We start from the raw sequence: 19,986 nt of genomic DNA on the forward strand, positions 1-19,986 counted from the left end.
CGTCCTAACTTCCTCGGGCTGATCTCACCTGTCCCTACACAGTGATGTCAGCACGGCTATCTTGCTTGATGTTGTCACTGGGTCATTCCTGTCAGTCTGAGTAACAATAAGTCCCTCCCTGGCTTCTTCTTCTTGGGGGGGGGGGGGCATAGCGACACAGCGAATTTGCATCACATTTGTTGGCTTTATATAGCCACAGTTATCCAGGAAGAAGGAATGCCCTGGATGCCAGTGGCCATATTTGAACGGTGTGTCTGCTGCAGCCTGACTGCACATACTGACTGACTGCAAACGTACACACTCACCTCCCATTAATCCCCACTCTTTTTGTGTGTATGATTTGTACTGTAGTTCCACTGGACCACCACTATCAGGCAATGTAATACCTTCTCTGGTCTAGTAGGAACAGGGGAGCTTTGACTTTTCCTGACTCACAGGGAGCAAACTTATCTCTCTCTCTTTCCAGCACTTTCTGGCTTCTTCTCTGACAGTCTGTTCCGCTGACTGACAACATCTACTCTGACCCTGTGGAGGAAACTATCTCGCCTCTTCTTATTTCTTATCCTTCGCTCTCTACGATCTGATCTGGGACTTGTACACTTTTTGGTAGTTGAGCTTGCACTCCCTTTAGTCTGTCTGTGTGTGTGTGTTAGTGTGTGCGAGTGTATGTGTGTGTTTGTATGCTAGTGAGTCAGTATGCCATGTCGTCCCCTGGCTCGTCGTTTGTGCAAATAAAGCATGAGGATCTGCTTTTCTATGAGAACTGTGGAGGAGGCAGCTTTGGGAGCGTCTACCGAGCCCTCTGGATATCCCAGGACAAGGAAGTGGCTGTAAAGAAACTTCTAAAGATTGACAAAGAGGTAAGTGATGCACCGACACACACACACACGCACACGCACACATAAACAAATTACGAACTTCTGTAGCATAGATGCACACAAGCATAATTTCCTAGAAGTTATTGACACCTCTGAGGCATGTCACTGCTCTAGTTTCTTGTAATTTCCTAGATTCTCTTTGGACACCCATAGCCCCCTCTTTCCCAACCCCCTCCTCCCCCCCCCCCCCCCCCGTTGTCTGCCGTTGAACATGTTTATCTTAAACATACCTCTCTTTTTTCCCCTCCTTCAGCCACTCCATGTAGATGGTTAGTTTTTTGTATTTATGCCAGTAGTCCCCTGTTCCTCCCATTGTGTGTTAAGTGTGTGGTCGTTTGCAGCTTCATGCACTGCAGATCAGGCGGCTCTCCATGAGTATGACCCCGATACTAATCCAAACAAAATGTCCTTCCATGTTATTAATACTCGGCTGGTGGAGGCTCATGACCCAGTGTCAGGAAACAGTTTGAAGTTAGGGTGACCTGTGGGTGAATCAGAAACAGGGTTATTGCCAGGTAGGTTAACACATACGAGGAATTGTATGTGGTGTTGTGGTGCATATAAATTAATAAAACAAAAAAATTAAAAACACAGATAGAAAACATTATATACAGTGGGGCAAAAAAGTATTTAGTCAGCCACCAATTGTGCATATTCCCCACTTAAAAAAAATGAGAGGCCTGTAATTTTCATCCTAGGTACACTTCAACTATGAGAGACAGAATGGGGGGAAAGAATCCAGGAAATCACATTGTAGGATTTTTAATGAATTAATTGGTAAATTCCTCGGTAAAATAAGTATTTGGTCACCTACAAACAAACAAGATTTCTGGCTCTCACAGACCTGTAACTTCTCCTTTAAGAGCCTCCTCTGTCCTCCACTCGTTAACTGTATTAATGGCACCTGTTTGAACTTGTTATCAGTATAAAAGACACCTGTCCACAACCTCAAACAGTCACACTCCAAACTCCACTATGGCCAAGACCAAAGAGCTGTCAAAGCACACCAGAAACAAAATTGTAGACCTGCACCAGGCTGGGAAGACTGAATCTGCAATAGGTAAGCAGCTTGGTGTGAAGAAATCAACTGTGGGAGCAATTATTAGAAAATGGAAGACATACAAGACCACTGATAATCTCCCTCGATCTGGGGCTCCACGCAAGATCTCACCCTGTGGGGTCAAAATGATCAGAAGAACGGTGAGCAAAAATCTCAGAACCACACAGGGGGACCAATGACCTGCAGAGCTGGGACCAAAGTAACAAAGGCTACCATCAGTAACACACTACGCCGCCAGAGACTCAAATCCTGCAGTTCCAGACGTGTCCCCCTGCTTAAGCCATTACATGTCCAGGCCCGTCTGAAGTTTGATAGAGAGCATTTAGATGATCCAGAAGAGGATTGGGAGAATGTCATACGGTCAGATGAAACCAAAATAGAACTTTTTGGTAAAAACTCAACTAGACGTGTTTGGAGGAGAAAGAATGCTGAGTTGCGTCCAAAGAACACCATACCTACTGTGAAACATGGGGGTGGAAACATCATGCTTTGGGGCTGTTTTTCTGCAAAGGAACCAGGACGACTGATCCGTGTAAAGGAAAGAATGAATGGGGCCATGTATCGTGAGATTTTGAGTGACAACCTCCTTCCATCAGCAAGGGCATTGAAGATGAAACATGGCTGGGTCTTTCAGCATGACAATGATCCCAAACACACCGCCCGGGCAACGAAGGAGTGGCTTCGTAAGAAGCATTTCAAGGTCCTGGAGTGGCCTAGCCAGTCTCCAGATCTCAACCCCATAGAAAATCTTTGGAGGGAGTTGAAAGTCTGTGTTGCCCAGCGACAGCCCCAAAACATCACTGCTCTAGAGGAGATCTGCATGGAGGAATGGGCCAAAATACCAGCAACAGTGTGTGAAAACCTTGTGAAGACTTACAGAAAACGTTTGACCTCTGTCATTGCCAACAAAGGGTATATAACAAAGTATTGAGATGAACTTTTGTTATTGACCAAATACTTATTTTCCACCATAATTTGCAAATAAATTCTTTAAAAATCAGACAATGTGATTTTCTGGATTTTTTATTTCTTTCTCATTTTGTCTCTCATAGTTGAGGTACACCTAGGATGAAAATTACAGGCCTCTCTCATCTTTTTAAGTGGGAGAACTTGCACAATTGGTGGCTGACTAAATACTTTTTTGCCCCACTGTATAGCAGTATTTACATTGAAATAGAATTGGAATAAAAACAAAAATCAGCCAGTTTTGCTGTTGTGGTCGCAGATTTAAATATTATAAATGTAAAACACATTTAAAAGATAAGTACAGAGGTTAAGGACACAACATGCATGGGCTGAAGGAGAGACTTTGATTTGTTGTCTGACTTTTTTTCTCTCACACACTTGCTTAAAGTGTTTGTACAATTAATATGGCAATACAAATCGACGAATCATGTTATAAATCCAGCTTAGTGGATACTTTAAAAAGAGATCTCGCATTTAGAATATATTTTAAGTCATCTTTTTACAAACAATACATTAACATAGTAGTGGAAAAAAGACTGACATCAACTATATAGCATCACACTGTGATACTACTGTCTGTTAAGTGCTTTTGAATGTTTATGTAAGACAAATTAGCCCAGTAATGTTTTTAAAGTATACAAAACAAAGGTAATCATGCAGAATGGCCTCTGTTTATGTGTTATGACAGTTTTACACACTTATATCTTCACACATGGATTAAAAACCACAGGCTTATTATTTAACATGAAAATACTTTGGTTCAGTCTTTAGTGTAACCTCATATTATTGCTGGTTAGTTGTTATGTTGCTTGGCAACGGTCATATATTCCACCGATTCAGAGGGTATGACTTATATGTCAGTTCAGATGAATTGGCATGTTTGTCACTGCTGTGTGAAAGGTCTTTGTTTAGAGACTCAACCTGTGGTATGAAGGAGGTTCAGACCTCAGTCCAGGCATCCTGCACACTCCTACTAACCATCCGGAATGATTTACACTTTATTTTCTTAAAGATCATGTTTCTTTGCCAATGTCAGTTATTGGAAAACTAAAGGAGGATGCTAATGAAATGAATATATCTCTGTTTCTCTCTTTGTCTTGTCTCCTCATCCAGGCTGAGATTCTCAGTGTCCTGAGTCATAAAAACATCATTCAGTTTTATGGAGCCGTGCTGGAATCTCCCAACTATGGCATTATCACAGGTCAGACCCCACATGTGTGTGTGAATGCTTGTCTATTTTTATGGGACTCATCCTCTCAGAATTATAAAACCTAAACATGTGCTTCATTCAGATAAGAGTTCACTATAAATGTAGATGAGTATTGTTATATTTGGGGTTAGGGCCTTATAGATATAAGGACCATAAGGTTGGAGGTCATGTCAAGGTTTAACGTACGGCATCAAGGGTTAGGGACAGGGCAAAGTGTCCACTAATATAAAACTACACGAGTAAATCTGCATGTTATCTTATTACTGTGTATTTGATCCTCAATGTGGTGCTTACGAACCCGTTAGCACATGCTCCGACTGATGTTTATGTGTGTGTTTTGAAATATTGATGTTTACTCTAAGAGCAGGTTCTTGTTGGGTTTCCTGGCAGGACATTTGTAACTGAGACCGGCATGTTTGGATGTGTTTGTAATCCTCGATGGGTTCATATGGTTAAGATATAGCACCGACACACTACTACAGACTTGCCTGGCAACAATTCTATCTGCAGCTGAGTCAATATAGTCCAATGCTTACTAAAAATAAAAGAGTATAGTAGGCAAAAATAAGAACTGGAGTTTGATGCCAGTAAAATGCATTCTGCAAGTAGTACAAATCCATAAGGAAAGGACAGATTATACCTGTTTGAAGCTATCCTCTGTCTTCTACTTGTCTCTTTTAATTGCCGGATTTAACAGGAAACTGAAAAAGGTTAAAAGTGCAGAGATAATCTGGATTAGACCGTCAGGGTTTGAAGGTTTTGAGCTTTTCCACTGGTTTGAGTCTCTGTTTGATGGTCTGTGTGGCGTACTGTGCTCAGCTGTGTGATGTTTCTCAAACATTTAAATACATTCATTTGTAAACTATTACTGCACTGCAAAAATGTCCAGGCAAGAGCTTTACAGGGCAGTTTCTGTCACTAGTTTAGAATGTGTGTAACTTCTATTTCAAAGGCTGTCTATGTCAACTACATAGTTTGTTATCTGCTGTAACAGTTGTATATAAGTGGTTATTTATTCTACAATACCAGGTTTTGTTAATGCGTACAGTAGCTCCGTATGCTCTATATATTTGAACTGTTATCCTATAATGACAATGTGTGTGTTCTCACAGAGTTTGCCAGTGGAGGGTCTCTGTATGAGTACCTCTCCAGTGAGCAGAGCGAGGAGATGGACATGGAGCAGATCATGACATGGGCCATACAGATAGCCAAAGGTACGCCAAGAAGCAATGATTGTACTGTAATGATATCTGAAAACTGAATCACCGTGCTTCTTATATCAAGCAGAGGTCAGAGCCTTGGTATGATGACAAGTGTCCTGAAACTGTGATACTCTGGTCATCATGCACCAGAGTTAATAATAGTTTACACAACTTTTTATTTGCTTCTTAATCCCTGTTTCTATCCAAGCTTTGCAAATGCTACGAAGGGCAAAAAGTCAAAATAAAATAATCCAATACAATTGTAAATATGCAGGCTAGTGAAATATATTACTTTGGACACAATGTACAGTGTATTCACATTATGTGTGAGAAATATCATTTTTAAATGCCTGTGAACAGCAAAATATACCTTGCTGATTAATGGGGGAAGTGAAATATGTAAAAATAATAATATTTAGATTTCTAAATGTTATCAGTGATATTATTTTAAAGGCGAAATGAGTAGGATTTTTTCTAAAAAAGCAAAACAATGCATAGACTAGAAAATGCACAATTGTTCCATTGATGTAAACAGACAAACAAACACTTGTTCAACTCAATTAATCTGGTGGATTTCTGGGTCAACCTGATGCTCAAACCTTAACATGTTAGAATGAAACTACACCAAAACAACGGTTTTTGCCATTTATTAATGCTTGATATCCTCATAGGGATCCATTACCTCCACGCTGAAGCTCCAGTCAAAGTCATTCACAGAGACCTCAAGTCACGGAACGGTAACACATATTTAGAGATTGTTCCTCCTTTTCTCATTTGCTTTGTCAACTGTCTGTCTGTTGAAGTATAATACTATTTCATGTTGCACAGCTTTGACCAGTTTCTCTGTTCTCTTTGTTTCAGTGGTGATGACAGCAGACAGGACCCTGAAGGTGTGTATCCTTGTGCTGCTCAGTTAGCTGCATATTAGCATTTATATTCCAGTTCAGGGCCTCATGTAATATTGTGTTTTCTTCACTGCTCTCTGGATCTCAGATCTGTGACTTTGGGGCATCTAAGTTCCTGTCCCATACCACCCACATGACGGTGGTGGGCACTTTTCCTTGGATGGCTCCTGAAGTCATTCAGAGCCTGCCTGTCTCCGAGACCTGTGACACTTACTCCTATGGCGTGGTGAGTTGGTAGCCCTGTATACATATCAGTATAGACTGTTGTAGGAATTACTCCTGAAACATTCTATAGTTCTCTACAATTTGACGACTTAAGAGACATCAGTAAATACCTCACCCGGTAATTTTGAAGCTTTGACGTGTCTTGAAAAGGCAGTTGCTAACAAGTGGCTGAATAAGGCTGCGTCATCCCCAGCACTTTATAGTAAGCCTGGGAATCAAACCGCAAAACTTATTTTGGTTCAAGGTTCAAGGTACCAACCAATATGGTACAGATTGTTGAAACATGTCAAGTACTGACAGCTGGAATTAAATGCTTGCTCTAATATTTATTTTTGTCAGATTTTATGTAATCCTTTGCTGATTTAACAAAAGCCTATCCCTTTTTTAGATATTTAGGGAAAGAAAAACATGGAGAAAATGTAATTTCCCAGTTTGTGTTAAATGAGGAAAGTATTTAGATTTTTTGTAATATTCCTCAATGTAAGGTATTGTAACGTATTGTTTGAAATCAATTCATACTAGTGCTGAGAGTGATGAAAGTATTACCAACTCTACTGTAGGGGGTATTTTGTTTTGTTTTTGTGGGGCCTGATAAGACTGAGCTACTACCAACCCATTGGAGAAATCTCATCTGTCTCATCTGTGAATGAACTAACGCCATCTGATCTGTGTCCAGGTGCTGTGGGAGATGCTGACTCGGGAGGTTCCTTTCAAAGGTTTTGAAGGGCTGCAGGTTGCATGGCTGGTGGTGGAAAAACAAGAGGTAACCCCCTCTCCTCCCAACACACACACAAACTTTTCTGAACAGTCTGTCAGCGTGCAGACCCACTAGAGTTTGCGAAGGCTGCAGGAACAATGCGATGCTCTCATGGTTTCCACTGTGAGCTGGTGAGGCTGCGGCTGGGTATTTTTAGGCCCTGATGTCAGTTCTCTGCTCTTGTAAGGCCTGGATACACAGCGGTGGAGCTGGGCCAGACTCCCCCCCCCCCCCCCCCCCCCCCGGCAAAAGCCTTTACGAGAGGAAGAGAGACGGAGAAAGCCAAGGAGAGTGAGAGAAAAGGGGGGTACAGAGGAGCAATTGCAGGGAGAGGAGGGTTGATTCAAGAGGTTTATGACGCACACGCACACACACACACACACACACACACACACACACACACACACACACACACACACACACACCACACACACACACACACACACACACACACACACACACACACACACACACACACACACACACACACACACACACACACACACACACACACACACACACACACACACACACACACACACACACACACACAGGGAGCTTACAAACAACTCGGAGAACATGATTCCTGCGTAGCTGTTGGCTAATCTCCAAATACTCTCCGTAAATAACTCTCTCTTTCTATTTCCCTTTCCCAGTCTCCCTCTGATTTCCCCCTCCACTGCTGTACCTCTCTTCCTGACCCTTGTACTTGCCCTCTCTCCACTCAGAGTCGGTGATATTTTAGGATTAATCCCCAGAGAAAGCTGTTTCCATTTACTGAACCGTACTATGGAGATGTCTGTGCTCATGCAGACCTTTGGCGATGTTAGGGATCTTCAAGGGACATTATCTTAATGGCATTGTGTGGTTTACAGAAAGATCAACATGGAGCCAGACTGTTTAAATGTTCCCATTTGATCTCATAAAGAGGTTGAGTGTATTTTAAACAGATATACAAAAACATTTGAGTTTTGTGTACACATGTTCTTTTTCTCTGAGCTCTATTTACTGATTCCAGCTGGGTGGGAATGGAAACATGTGACATCAAACACTCTGTACTGCTGAGAACCAATCAGGATTGAGAAATGTTTGAATCAAAATGTGTGTTAATGTTTTCGGGCTGACGAGTCTGAAATGAAACATAATGTTTTCAGCCACACTATCAACCAACATAAGTTTGATATAAGTTTAGTCATATATTTATCTAATAGTAAAATGGCTTGACTAATATTATTTGCAATGACATCTTGTACAAACTCATGGTTCTCAGAGGTTGAATATCACTGACTATCATCTTTCCCTGATCCCTTCCAACACCCTCAGAGCCTTTATTATCATGAATGTTTAAAAACTATTTTACCGAAGCATCCAAGTACAAACTGTAATACTGGAAATCAAACAAGAAGGATACATTTTACATTTGACTGATTACACCCCCATTAGCCTTAACAGTACTTTTTGTTCACTCATAATGATGCAATTTCAGGTGAACATGGTAAACATTAAAACACATTCTAACATTCTCATTATAAGCAAGTTAGCATGCCTACATTAGCATTGAGCTCCACTTTGTTTCACCAAAGCCTCACAGAACTCCTAAATTGATTATTGCTGATTTAGTCATGAATATTTTGGCAAAATAGTTTAGAGTTCGCAGGGGCTGCAAATGGTTAGTCTGTTTAATTATTTTTGTTAAAAATGTTAAAATGTTAAAAATGTGTTAAAAATAATTTTTCTGTTAAAAGTCATACGCTTCTGCTTCTTGTATTTGAATGTGTTTAGAGGCTGACTATCCCCACCAGCTGTCCAGCTAGTTTTGCAGAGCTGATGAGGAAATGTTGGCAAGCAGACCCAAAGGTAAGCTAAATGCACAAAAGATGCAGTCCTTAATGGCTTTTATACCTCACTGACATCAAAGAGTGTGTCAGCTGGTTATTGTATCTGTACCTACAGGAGCGTCCGCAGTTCAAACAGGTGATGGTAACCCTGGAGACCATGGCCAACGACAGCAGGCTACCGGAACAGTGTAACTCCTTCTTACACAACAAGGACCAGTGGAGGTACACACACTCACACAAACTCACTCACAGTCTTGAATAGACATTTAAAAGAAAAGATCTGCACTGCATCTGAGAATGAGGGAGTGTATACAGTTAAGTCTTGGCCAGAATGACAAATGCAGTCTGTGATTAACCGTACTCCAAATACAAGTCAAGATGCATGCACACAAATTCAACATAGTCACACATGTGTGTAGCTCAGCTCTGTGGGACTCTAAAGCTCAGGAGAGAAGTTGAATGTGTGACCCTGTGCTCTACTTCAGTCTATAATAAGCTCTTTGGAAAGTGTCCATGGTAGATTCCTCCTCTCCTCCACTCTGCCCTCGCTGCACTACGGGGGGAAGAACAGGGGAGAGGGGGGGGGGGGGGGAAGGTAGAGGGGAAATCAAGAATGGGCTACAGAAGAGGAGAGGTTTGAAACAGAAATGTATTGGGTGAATGTGAAATGTAAAATACAGTACAAGGCAGGAACAGAGAGGTTAGTGGGAACTGAGAGGAAAGGCTAAAGGGGTGGGACGGGGGAGAAAAAGAGAGGTAGGGGAGAGAGGTGAGAGATTCTGAGCATATTTAACATGAGTACAGCGAGGCAATCAATTCTGAGTGAAGTTTTAGGTACGGGTGGAAAAAGTTGGACAAGAAAAGGAGGAGGGGGCGAGGAAGAGTCAGGGTGGTTAAGGGGCGGGATCAATGAAAAGGGAGGAGAAGAGGAATGGCTGTGCGTCAGATCTGTCTATATTTAGGTGCTGTGAGAGTTGATTGTGTTTGTGAATGCAGGTTCATGCACAGTCACTGAGAAGCTCTAACAGTGGCCTCTTGTGGTGACAAGCAGTACTGCAGGGACACAGTTCAGTCATTTCACTCCAGCATTATTGTGTTCTGCAGCCAGAGGTGGGAAGTAGTGGAGTACAAATACTTTGTTTTTCAGGTATCAGTACTTTACTCCACTACTTACTTTTCTGACAACTTTTTACTTTTACTTCTTACATTTATAAAGTGCACCATATAACTCACTTCAATTCCGTTTTTTTTTTAAAGCATTACCATAATAATTGTTGTGTTGTTTCCAAGGAAGAGGTAGTCACCCTAGAATCTACAATGTAGGCGTTTATTTCCCCACTTAGTTTTTCTTTGCTTGTGTTCTGAATGGTTGTTGTTCAGTATTGACATATTCATTAACTAACAATGACTATTTAAAATAGAAGATCTTTATTGTTCTATTAGTATAAAGTGAGGTCCAGTTACCAGTTACTCTATTTAACAGCTGGTAGTTATGGCTTCTTTTTACTTAAGTACATTTTGAAGCCCATACTTTTTTACTTTGACTTGAGTGAAGAAGTTTAGTCAGTACTTCTACTTTGAGTATTTCTAAACACGAGTATCTGTACTACTTGAGTAAAGGATGTGTGTACTTTTCACATCTCTATCTGCAGAGATGTCAATTCATTTATGATAATATAACATATTGATAATAAATATATTGGCAATAAAACAAACTTTATTTAAACAGCACCTTTAAAAAAAAGACTTTATAAACTAAATTGACGGACATGTAAAAGCAGGATAAGCATAAGGTAATGTAACAAGCCAAACAGAACCAACAAATGATACAACTAAAGAGAAAGACACAGAAACCAATAAGGGATAAGACAAAGGTTGATAAAAAACATAAAGATAATGGACAACATATAAAAGTACGTCTATAACAATGGGTTTTAAGTAGCAATGTAATGAGGTCACTACTTCCTATGTGAAGTCTTGTGGACTTCTATGGGCAACTAGAAAATACACATTTAAAAAATATTTGAAGTTATACATGGTAACATTGAACCTGTTTTATAGTACATCATATACTTGAGCCCGAGTGTGTTTATTCTGAGAAAATAAAAAAATCTCATACTTAAAGTTTCACACTTATGGTCAATACTAGTATATTGTTACAGCCCAATTTTGTTACAGCAAATGCTTCTTTGTCGCTGCAGTGAAGGTGCTTTTATAAGTAGGCCACATGTGCCTGAACTAGTCCACAATACATGACTTCTAATTTGTCTGCGTGTTCCCGTTCTTCAGGTGTGAAATTGAGGCGACCCTGGAGCGCCTTCGGAAGCTGGAGAGAGAGCTGTACTCCAAAGAGAAGGAGCTGGAGGAGAGGGAGAGGAGGCTCAAACTGTGGGAGGAGAGGCTGATGGAGAGGTCCAACATGACCCCCAGTCCCACCTCCCTCCTCATGGAGCGCTCAAACATCTCACCAGTAAGTCGAGGAAATGCAGATCTGTTCAGACCGTCGAAAAGACCATTGAATAATACCTTGTTATAATCACCTCTCCTACCAGTTCTTCACACCGCTGTCCATCGGCTCCTCGGGCTCCTTTTTCCGCTCGCACTCTCAGGAATGCAACAGTGCCGGGGTGAGCAGCGCAGGGGTCAGCAGCCTCCTCCGGACCCTCAGCAACGGAGACACGGAGAGGGGGAGCAGTGCGGTGCTGGACAGGGGGGTGGGCTCGCTCGACAGCGGGAGGCTGCATGCCGTGTTCCGAGGGTTGCAGGGGAGATTCGGAGAGGAAGACGTGGAGGAGGAAGGGACCCTGGAGGAGAAAGGCTGGGGGCAGAGGGAGAGAGACGAGGGTGGGAGTGGGGAGGGAGGAAGGGTGCAGGTGACACTCAGGAGCTTCCCGGGAGGTGTAGTGGAGAGGGAGGAGAGGACGTGGGAGGAGGGGGACCGGGACAGAGGAGGCATGCAGAGGAGCAGGGTGACCACCATAGTCCGAGGGTACTCAGGCGGGTTTGGAGAGGCAGAAGGGGAGAGGGAACGGGAGAAGGAGGGAGGGTGGGAGATAGACAAATTAGGGGACAGGCTAGATGAGAGAGGGTTGGAGGGAGGTATGGAAGGAGGGATGCTTCCAACTATGTTCAAGGGTCTCCAGGGGAGTTTAGGGGGCTTGGGGGACATGCTGTCCTTAGACATAGATGACATGGGGGACATGGACAGACTAGTGGACATGGACATGAACATGAACATGGGGGACCTGGGAGTGAGGAAGGTGAGGAGCGAGCTAGGGGTCAGGGGTCGCAGGAGTGACATGGGAGTGGTGGTCCAGGGAGTGAGAGGTGACCGCAGCGAGGCCATCAGCCAAAAGATTAGAGGGGAAATGGGGGTCATAGGTCACTCGGGGGTGCAGGTGAGCATGCGGGCTTCGTCCAATCAGAACTCTGTGAAGAGCTGCAGCGTGCGACACGGAACCAAGATCAATATGGCGAGTGCGGCCATGGACATGATGGAGCTCGATTGGTCCGATAGCGACTAGAAAAGGAGCGCAAACACACAGAAATACACACAGAGGCCAAACTAGAAAGATATTGACTTGTTAGCACATACAGTGTCTGAGCTACAGTATGTGCATTAGAATCTCCAGTTGAAAAACAGCTGGTTTACACATATTTGTTTTGTTATTTTATCTTTTTTTTATTGAATGATGGAAACTCCACCCATGTGTACTGTGCAGTGGGAACGAGCGACAGGACAATCAGAGGTCATATTGTCAGAATGACTTCACCTGTGTATTTTACTGTAATGTGCTATTAAAACAGCCATATACCATACTGTAAGAGGTACAAGTGTTACAAAAGAACACACTTGAATAGCGCTCTAATGAGGCAGCAGAGTCTGTTTTTTCTCTCCCCTGCTTTTAGAGTATCTTCTAGTTTATAGATGTGATTTGTTCAAAACAAGCTTTGACGTTCTCAGTTCTAACTGTGATTTAGTGTGTGCATTTTTGGCATTTCTTTCTGTATATTTTATCCTTTTTCAATAAAAAGAAAATAAGCTCTGATTTCATTCTTGTCATATTGAAGTTTAATAAATTGAACAACAGCAGTAGAAAAATGTAACGGATCATCAGGCAAAGCGGTCGTACCACAGTGTAGAATTACTTTTCTACAGGTCCTGTATTCAAGATTTTACAAAGGAAATATTACAGCAACAATAAAATACACTTAAAGTACCAAAGTTTAACTTCATAACATATGCTACTGTATGTAGCTCTATTTAAAAATAATTGTTCATATTGTGTTGATTATAATATGTATCATCTCAATCTGTAAGTAACTCCGTAAAGTAACTAAATCAAATACACATACTAAAAGTATGAAGTAACATAGAAGGGATTTGATCAAGTACCTGAACATTCTACTCGAAGTACTTGACTACATTGCTTTCACTATTGATCAATAGTCAGTAGCAAGCAGAGGATCTCACATGGATACCATTCCCAATAATCTAAAATCCCTTTCAACTTCTGAATGTGGACCCCTGACCCCTCCTCACACACTGAGCAGCAGAGCCACTCCTGCCAGCACCCACTTGGCGGGCCTCTCCCTGGTCTTGAGGCTGAAGGTCCAAACATATGTGGGTCCTCTGATCTTGGTTTTGTAGACCGGGCACTCGTAGATGTTCCTGGTCTCCTGGCGGTCGTTGGGCACCGCTCGGACCGAGATGACGGGCATGCCTGGGGTCAGTTCCTTTAGACGGGCCTCAGTGATCACCCCCGCCTGGGTGTCCCACCTCGCACCTGCCAGACGAAGTGAGGAGAAGAGAAAAAATGGTATCAAAACGTTACGAAGCTTTAGCGTGAATGACATGATTTTATTCACAGAGGGAGAAAATTGAGCGTTGAATCAAAATGTCCTAAGATAATACAGTGTAATAGTCTTGATCAATGATAATTAGCAGTAAAAGGACCCTCCATGTTCCCTGACATTAGAGAGTAAATAAAGACAGTGTTGGTCTACCTTCCATGTAAAGTCCATATACGTATGCACCCTCCCTGGCAGGTTGGTTAAACTCTTCCTTAAATTTCTTTGTCACATCCACTGTCAGGTTCACTTTATCCAGGGGCCACTCGTTCTTACGTGCCAGAGTCTGCATCACCGCTACAAAGCCAAAAGAAGATTTAAAATCACCCAAAGGATGAGTGCAGAGTAAAAAGATAAAGGGAGATACCTTTTTTTAAAAGCATTGAAGCTTAGGTACAACTCTTATCTGTGTGCACAATGTGTGTTACCAGTGAGGAAGGATTGTGGGTTGAAAAGTCCAGACAGCCAGACAACACTCGGCAGAGACAAATCCTGAGTCCAACTGTCCAGCTCCTTACAGCGCTGCAACACATCATTGTACCTGACACACACAAACACACACACTTAGGAAAATGTCAATCTTCTAGTCAAAGTCAAAATAGCCCATACAGTAAATATCTAACAGCTAATTTAGATGGATTCATCTATATGTAATGTAGCGTACAGTATAGCAAACAGCCAATTCCCAACATTTTTCTAAAAGCACAACATTTACACACACACCATATGGCCAGGCTGTAGGTGGAGGGGTAGGCCAGCTTGGTCCAGGTATTGGGGACGTTGTCAAAGAACAAGGCTGTTTGCAGCTTCTCCATCTCAGAGGAAATGGCCAGTTCACCCTTTGACAGATACATTAAGCTGTTACATCACTATCACTATCACATACAGTAAATCGAAGGTGCTACTTGAAGCAATGTAAGGTGAAGACACAACACGTTAATACACACGTTGAAATAACATTAAGGAAATCATTTTCAGTATAACAAGTATCTTTAAATGTTATGTTTAAGTATGCAAATTAGTCATCATCTTATGTGTGCCAATGGTTATACATTTGCAGAACAGAAGAATAAGTCAGCCAATTGGATTATGCAAAAACACAAACACAGAGGTGTGGAGCGTACCTTGAGTCCCAGGTCGAGCTCCTTGAGAGAGCGGCGTATCTCAGAGATGAGTGTGTTCATGCGCTCACACTCCTGGAAGCAGACCAGGATGTACGGGGAGCGTTCAGCTGTTTTAGAGGTGATGTCCGACATGTTGTACTCCTCTGGAAGTTTCTCCAGCACCTCATCTAAAATGGTTTTCACCTGAGGGAGGGTGGGTACAAGATTAAATGATGCATCACTCTCCAACTTGTTTCTCTAAGAATTAGACAATTAGAGTCATGCTGCTATTCAGGTGAATAAAAAAATCTGGATAGTAAATAAAGAACTTGCATTACTTAATTTGAGAATCAATATCTTTTTTATGGAAATATAATTCTCAAATAACCAACATCTACTCCCAAAATAAATAATTGTCCCTGCAGGTGTAGCTACTGTACCTTCTCCTCCAGAGGGACCCCCTCCCCCATCACAGCGTCAGGAGACTGCAGCTCCAGCAGAGTGTGGAAAAGGTTATCGGACGTCACTGTCAGGAACTCAATCTCTGCATTGGGGTGCAACCCATAATGCACCGGGCTTTCATGTGGCAGCATCTCATCTATAAAATCATGGTAGCCCTGGAGATGTAGAGGGAGAAATGGTGAATATCTTCGTTTATTTTCATTTTTCCTAACAAACTACACTGTAAGTCATTTGTTTTTTGTATTTAAAGTGTGTTACAGCCTGACATATTTAGTGTATTGACTTCACTAGTAGTAATTTCACTTTTAATTTAAATGTATCCAAGCCCTGACTGCACTTGAAATGTTTGTACTTTCAGACCAGTTAAATTCGAAATGAAGAAGAGCAAAAACAGTTTTGGATTTTAAAGCACGTTTCATCAAAAGTCTCCCCCTGTAGTTACCTGGTAATCCAGGTTGGAGGGGACGACAAACCCAGGAGCCAAAGAAAGCTTCCGGTCAAACTGGAAAATAAAACGGCAGAAAGAAAAGTTTTAAGCTTCAGATCATTAAAAAAGAAAGATGAAATTGTCCCAGACCAGGTAGCCAAAATGTCTTGGTCCAACAGTACATTCAATCTGCCACATTAGCTTGCCAGAAACTCTTTAGCTAACTTGCCAACAACTAGCCAAATGACTGCTAACTGGAGATGATCTCAGCCAAAATGTAATCCAAGTTTGCAATCCAACAACACAGTGAAATCTGGCAGATATGTATCGTCTAAAACCAAAGCCAGTTTGTGCTAGAATAAAGCTGAGTGTGCCAACAATCAGCCAGACATTCACTTTCTCTGTCATGAACAAAACAAGAAACCTGGTTGGGCTGCATGTATTCCTCCAGGTATGTCCTGCAGAGCCGTCTGTCCCAGTCGTCAGTGATGTGTCCACCATACATGATCTCCCCAAACAGGTACCTCAGGTCCTCCCATGGCACCTAAATCATCACAATTATTTAGAAAATCCGTTCAAATATGATCACCATCATGATTTAGCTGCTAATAAGACCCATGCACCAACACTCCACCTGAGCATTGGCCTCCAGGTAGTTGTAGAGGACGTTAACTGATATCGTCAGGTCTCCAGTGTTGAAGGGATACTTCCTGTTCCAGCCCTGAGGACCAAACTTCCTCCTCTCAGCCACACAGGCGTGGAAGTAACACAGAGAGAAGAGGATGGTCTTAAACTCCTGCTCACGGCTGCACTGGTCCAGGATGTCCTATAACGAGACCCATGATTTAAAGGTCCCTATTATACTGTTCATCAATATATTTTAGGTCTCAGATATATACGAAACATGTCTCTAAAGTGTTTGGCTCGAAATACCAAACAGATCACCCATTGTAGCATCCCATAATCCCTTCTGTTTCAGAAGTGCTGATTCTCTATCTTTTACTTTAGATGAAAATAAGGAGCCCCTCCCCACGCCCCTCACAGAGAGATTTGGTTCAAAAGTACACAACGGTGCTCTAGGAAGAGATTCAGGTGATAAATGGATCAGGACAAAAAGTGAGCGAATCTTTTTTCCTGAAACTTTCAGAATCTCTTTCCACAGAGGGGACACATGTTTATGTATAAAAGACATGAACAAGTGGATTTTGCATAATAGGTGACCTTTAATTGATAAATAAACATCTTGTTTACTACGTTGCCTCATAGGACAAAGTACCAAACTGTCGCTGCTGCTGCCCCCCCCCCCCGGAACTCACTCCCCAAACACATCCGTGACTGCCCCGGTCTCACCATGTTTGAATCACAAATCAAATCTCACCTCTTCAGAATTGCTTTTAATCTGTAATTAATGTCGTGTTTTATATATTTTACGTATGTTGTTTTAATGCTTTTATTTAATGATTTTTTACTTTGTAAAGTGTCTTTGAGTTTCTAGAAAAGTGCTCTATAATAAAATACATTATTATTATTATTATTATTACAATCAAGCACTACTGACACAGAGCAGCTATTATGTGTATATATATATATATATATATACACATATATTATATTTTATTCCATTCTATTCTATTTCAATGTAAATACTGCTTTATTTATTTTTTTACGTCATGTTATGTTACTTTTATGTACAGTATGCACCACAACACCAAGTCAAATTCCTCGTATGTGTCAACCTACCTGGTAATAAACCCGTTTCTGATTCTATGAGACACTTACCTGGTCAAAATTATCCAGAGCAGCATGCAAATTAGCATGCATGCCTGTAGGCGGTTCATTGGTGATCTTGATAGCGTTTTCCAAGATTCCCTGAGGAAAACACATCAGATAAGATTCACATCTGGGAGAAATCAAGCGTACATCTGATATACCTGGGAGCCTACATTCATTCCATGTGCTGCATTGACACGACCCTTCTGCACAGTGCGCCTCTACCTGTGGGATAATGTGTTCCTGGGGGGTGGGGGCCGGCTCAGCGCTCATAAACACCCTGTAGTCCGGGTGGCTACCTTCACAGCAGCGCTCCAGCAGCTTCTCCAGGGAGCCCAGCCAGCGGGCAACCAGGTGGATGTTCTACAGGGAGGTGGAGAAAACACACCTTAAAAATCTAGTAGTGGGTTAACAGTTCAAAACTTTCAGAATAAACTCATCTCTTCCAGTCCGACCTGCAATATAACCCAGTGACCCTCCTTGGCAGCCTTCTCCATGGCAACCTCAGCCACAGCTTCCTGGCCCTGACCCAAGGACACGTTGTGAAGCTTCCCAAGGTCGATGGTGAAACCCAGCTTCCTTCCTGGGAACACAAGATTGAATTCAAAGTCTTTCTCAGTTTTGAAGTAAAATCCAAATCTAACCTTTAGAAAAATCCTTCATCTGAAATACATATTTTATCTCTACTTATCTTTTTCCTTCTGCTTTTACTCCTTTCATATATTTCTCTGCATTCTTCTGCAAAATGATTGATCTATTCCCACAATGCTTTTGCAGTATATTGTAAAGGAACATATTTTCTAAAAGCGAAATAGGCTTAAGGACACCACTTAAAGAGCCTGTGACACGGTTTTCCCCCATCATCCAAACCCATCAATTTGAGTAAATATTGTCCCCTTGAAAACCGTTACTGAACTGATTTTGGATATTTGTACTTTGATAACCATTAATCTGCCTTCAATGTTGACAATTTTATGGATCTTCTCGCGGATTCTTCAAGTCCCGCCAAATGATGGGTGACGTCATTGCGGGCACAGCGCTCCAGCTGCACCGTCCAGGATCCCAGCATCTGCATGTAAACCTTTATATATATACAGTCAGATGTAAACGCACGACGGCGCACACAGCAGCAAGCTCAGACAGCGATGACAGGTTCATGTTGAACGTGTCTGAGAGCTCATATGAGGCTGAAGGATCGGTTTATGTTGTATCTGTTAGAAGTTTAGGAATGAGGTGCGTCAATATGGGCGATCATATGGTCATGTAGCCAGTGGTGGAATGGGACTACAAATCATCCCGGGACTCTCGACCGGCCCACTTCGGTACCGCTAGTAAATTGTCAACGAGGGGAGTGGGGGATGTCAGGGGCGGCAGGTGCTGTATATAGTAAATGTAAATATGTAAATATTTGTGTCACTGCATCCTGGTAAAATACAAATATAATGTATAATGTCTGTGTCTTTGACATTAGCGCTGCTAGCCACCTGTGCCCTGTACTACGAAGCCAGTTCAACAGACCCTGGATATGTTTGAGTAACAAACAAACTAACAACAACAAACTAACAAACGAGATCTCGCTAAGCGGTCCGACGACGCTGGTTATCAACTCGGTAAATCAAGCCAGGGTTTCTCTCTCCAGCTGAGAGCGAGTTCACGTCTAAGACACGAGTGGATCTGACTTTAATTACATTTGTCTCGAGTGTTTCGTCAACATAATTTGTTAAATAATACTTCTGCATACAGTCTGTGACACTGTGAGTGTTGCACGGCCAGATGAGGCTGGAGAAGCTGACTCAGATAAGGAAATATATGATATATTATGATATTATATGATCGATGATCTGATTGATGATGTAATATGAATGATAAGTGCGACACGTCGGCGTCTTCTCTGCATACGGCAGTTTAAACTGTATTTCCTTTATCCTGTAATATGACTTGAGAGATTTAAACTCCGCACACCGAGTTGATCTCTTTTCTATAGACGCCGGAGGCGGGCAGCGTCAGGTAAAAGAAGTTATTTAGCCTTCTCAAACCTGAGCCTCACGCGCCGCCTATGGGGGATGTGCTGGTGATTTATCCGACCGGCCCACTTCGGTACCGGCCCATCGGGATTCGTCCCGACGATGGCCAGTCCACCACTGCACCCAGCCCACGTAAACTGTCAACGGGGGGAGCCTCGCTGCGGGGAAACGGTGGACCTAGTGTCCCGATCGGAGTGGGAATAATAATAATAATCCGTGCATTTTATCCATTAATTTCCACAACATTGTGGTAAAAAAAACACACGTTTAATCCATGTTGGTGTACTACTACAACTACAAAAAGCATC

General features: G+C 42.2%; 2 protein-coding genes across 2 annotated transcripts in view; one reads left to right on the forward strand and one right to left on the reverse strand.

Moving 5' to 3' along the window:
* Positions 1-331: 331 nt before the first annotated feature.
* LOC117462937 (uncharacterized) lies at positions 332-13,090 on the forward strand. Its single transcript, XM_034105307.2, has 11 exons — positions 332-860; positions 4,018-4,105; positions 5,227-5,328; positions 5,988-6,053; positions 6,178-6,206; positions 6,310-6,447; positions 7,123-7,209; positions 8,986-9,060; positions 9,157-9,263; positions 11,331-11,511; positions 11,594-13,090. Exons 1-11 carry the CDS (start codon positions 681-683, stop codon positions 12,563-12,565), a joined length of 2,025 nt encoding a protein of 674 aa, XP_033961198.1. The 5' UTR covers positions 332-680; the 3' UTR covers positions 12,566-13,090.
* A 490-nt stretch (positions 13,091-13,580) lies between these two features.
* Positions 13,581-19,986, reverse strand: part of dnah9l (dynein, axonemal, heavy polypeptide 9 like) — a 49,360-nt gene continuing 42,954 nt past the window's right edge. Inside the window, exons 81-92 of the mRNA XM_034104850.1 lie at positions 18,110-18,237; positions 17,880-18,017; positions 17,664-17,753; positions 16,519-16,710; positions 16,309-16,428; positions 15,900-15,959; positions 15,436-15,612; positions 15,017-15,199; positions 14,616-14,731; positions 14,321-14,433; positions 14,049-14,189; positions 13,581-13,828 (exon numbers count right to left, since the gene is read on the reverse strand). Coding sequence (XP_033960741.1) covers positions 13,581-13,828; positions 14,049-14,189; positions 14,321-14,433; positions 14,616-14,731; positions 15,017-15,199; positions 15,436-15,612; positions 15,900-15,959; positions 16,309-16,428; positions 16,519-16,710; positions 17,664-17,753; positions 17,880-18,017; positions 18,110-18,237 — 1,706 coding nt within the window. The remainder of the gene's footprint in view (positions 13,829-14,048; positions 14,190-14,320; positions 14,434-14,615; positions 14,732-15,016; positions 15,200-15,435; positions 15,613-15,899; positions 15,960-16,308; positions 16,429-16,518; positions 16,711-17,663; positions 17,754-17,879; positions 18,018-18,109; positions 18,238-19,986) is intronic.

This window comes from Pseudochaenichthys georgianus, chromosome 17 (assembly GCF_902827115.2).
Source record: "Pseudochaenichthys georgianus chromosome 17, fPseGeo1.2, whole genome shotgun sequence".
NCBI classification, from domain to species: Eukaryota; Metazoa; Chordata; class Actinopteri; order Perciformes; family Channichthyidae; genus Pseudochaenichthys; species Pseudochaenichthys georgianus.

Bases quoted from the DNA above. Each gene is read 5' to 3' on its own strand.
- LOC117462937 (XM_034105307.2), top strand. From the start codon at position 681: ATGCTAGTGAGTCAGTATGCCATGTCGTCCCCTGGCTCGTCGTTTGTG. The intron at 6,207-6,309 runs GTGTGTATCCTT...TCTGGATCTCAG, and splicing joins CAGCAGACAGGACCCTGAAG to ATCTGTGACTTTGGGGCATC. The intron at 9,264-11,330 runs GTACACACACTC...CCCGTTCTTCAG, and splicing joins CACAACAAGGACCAGTGGAG to GTGTGAAATTGAGGCGACCC.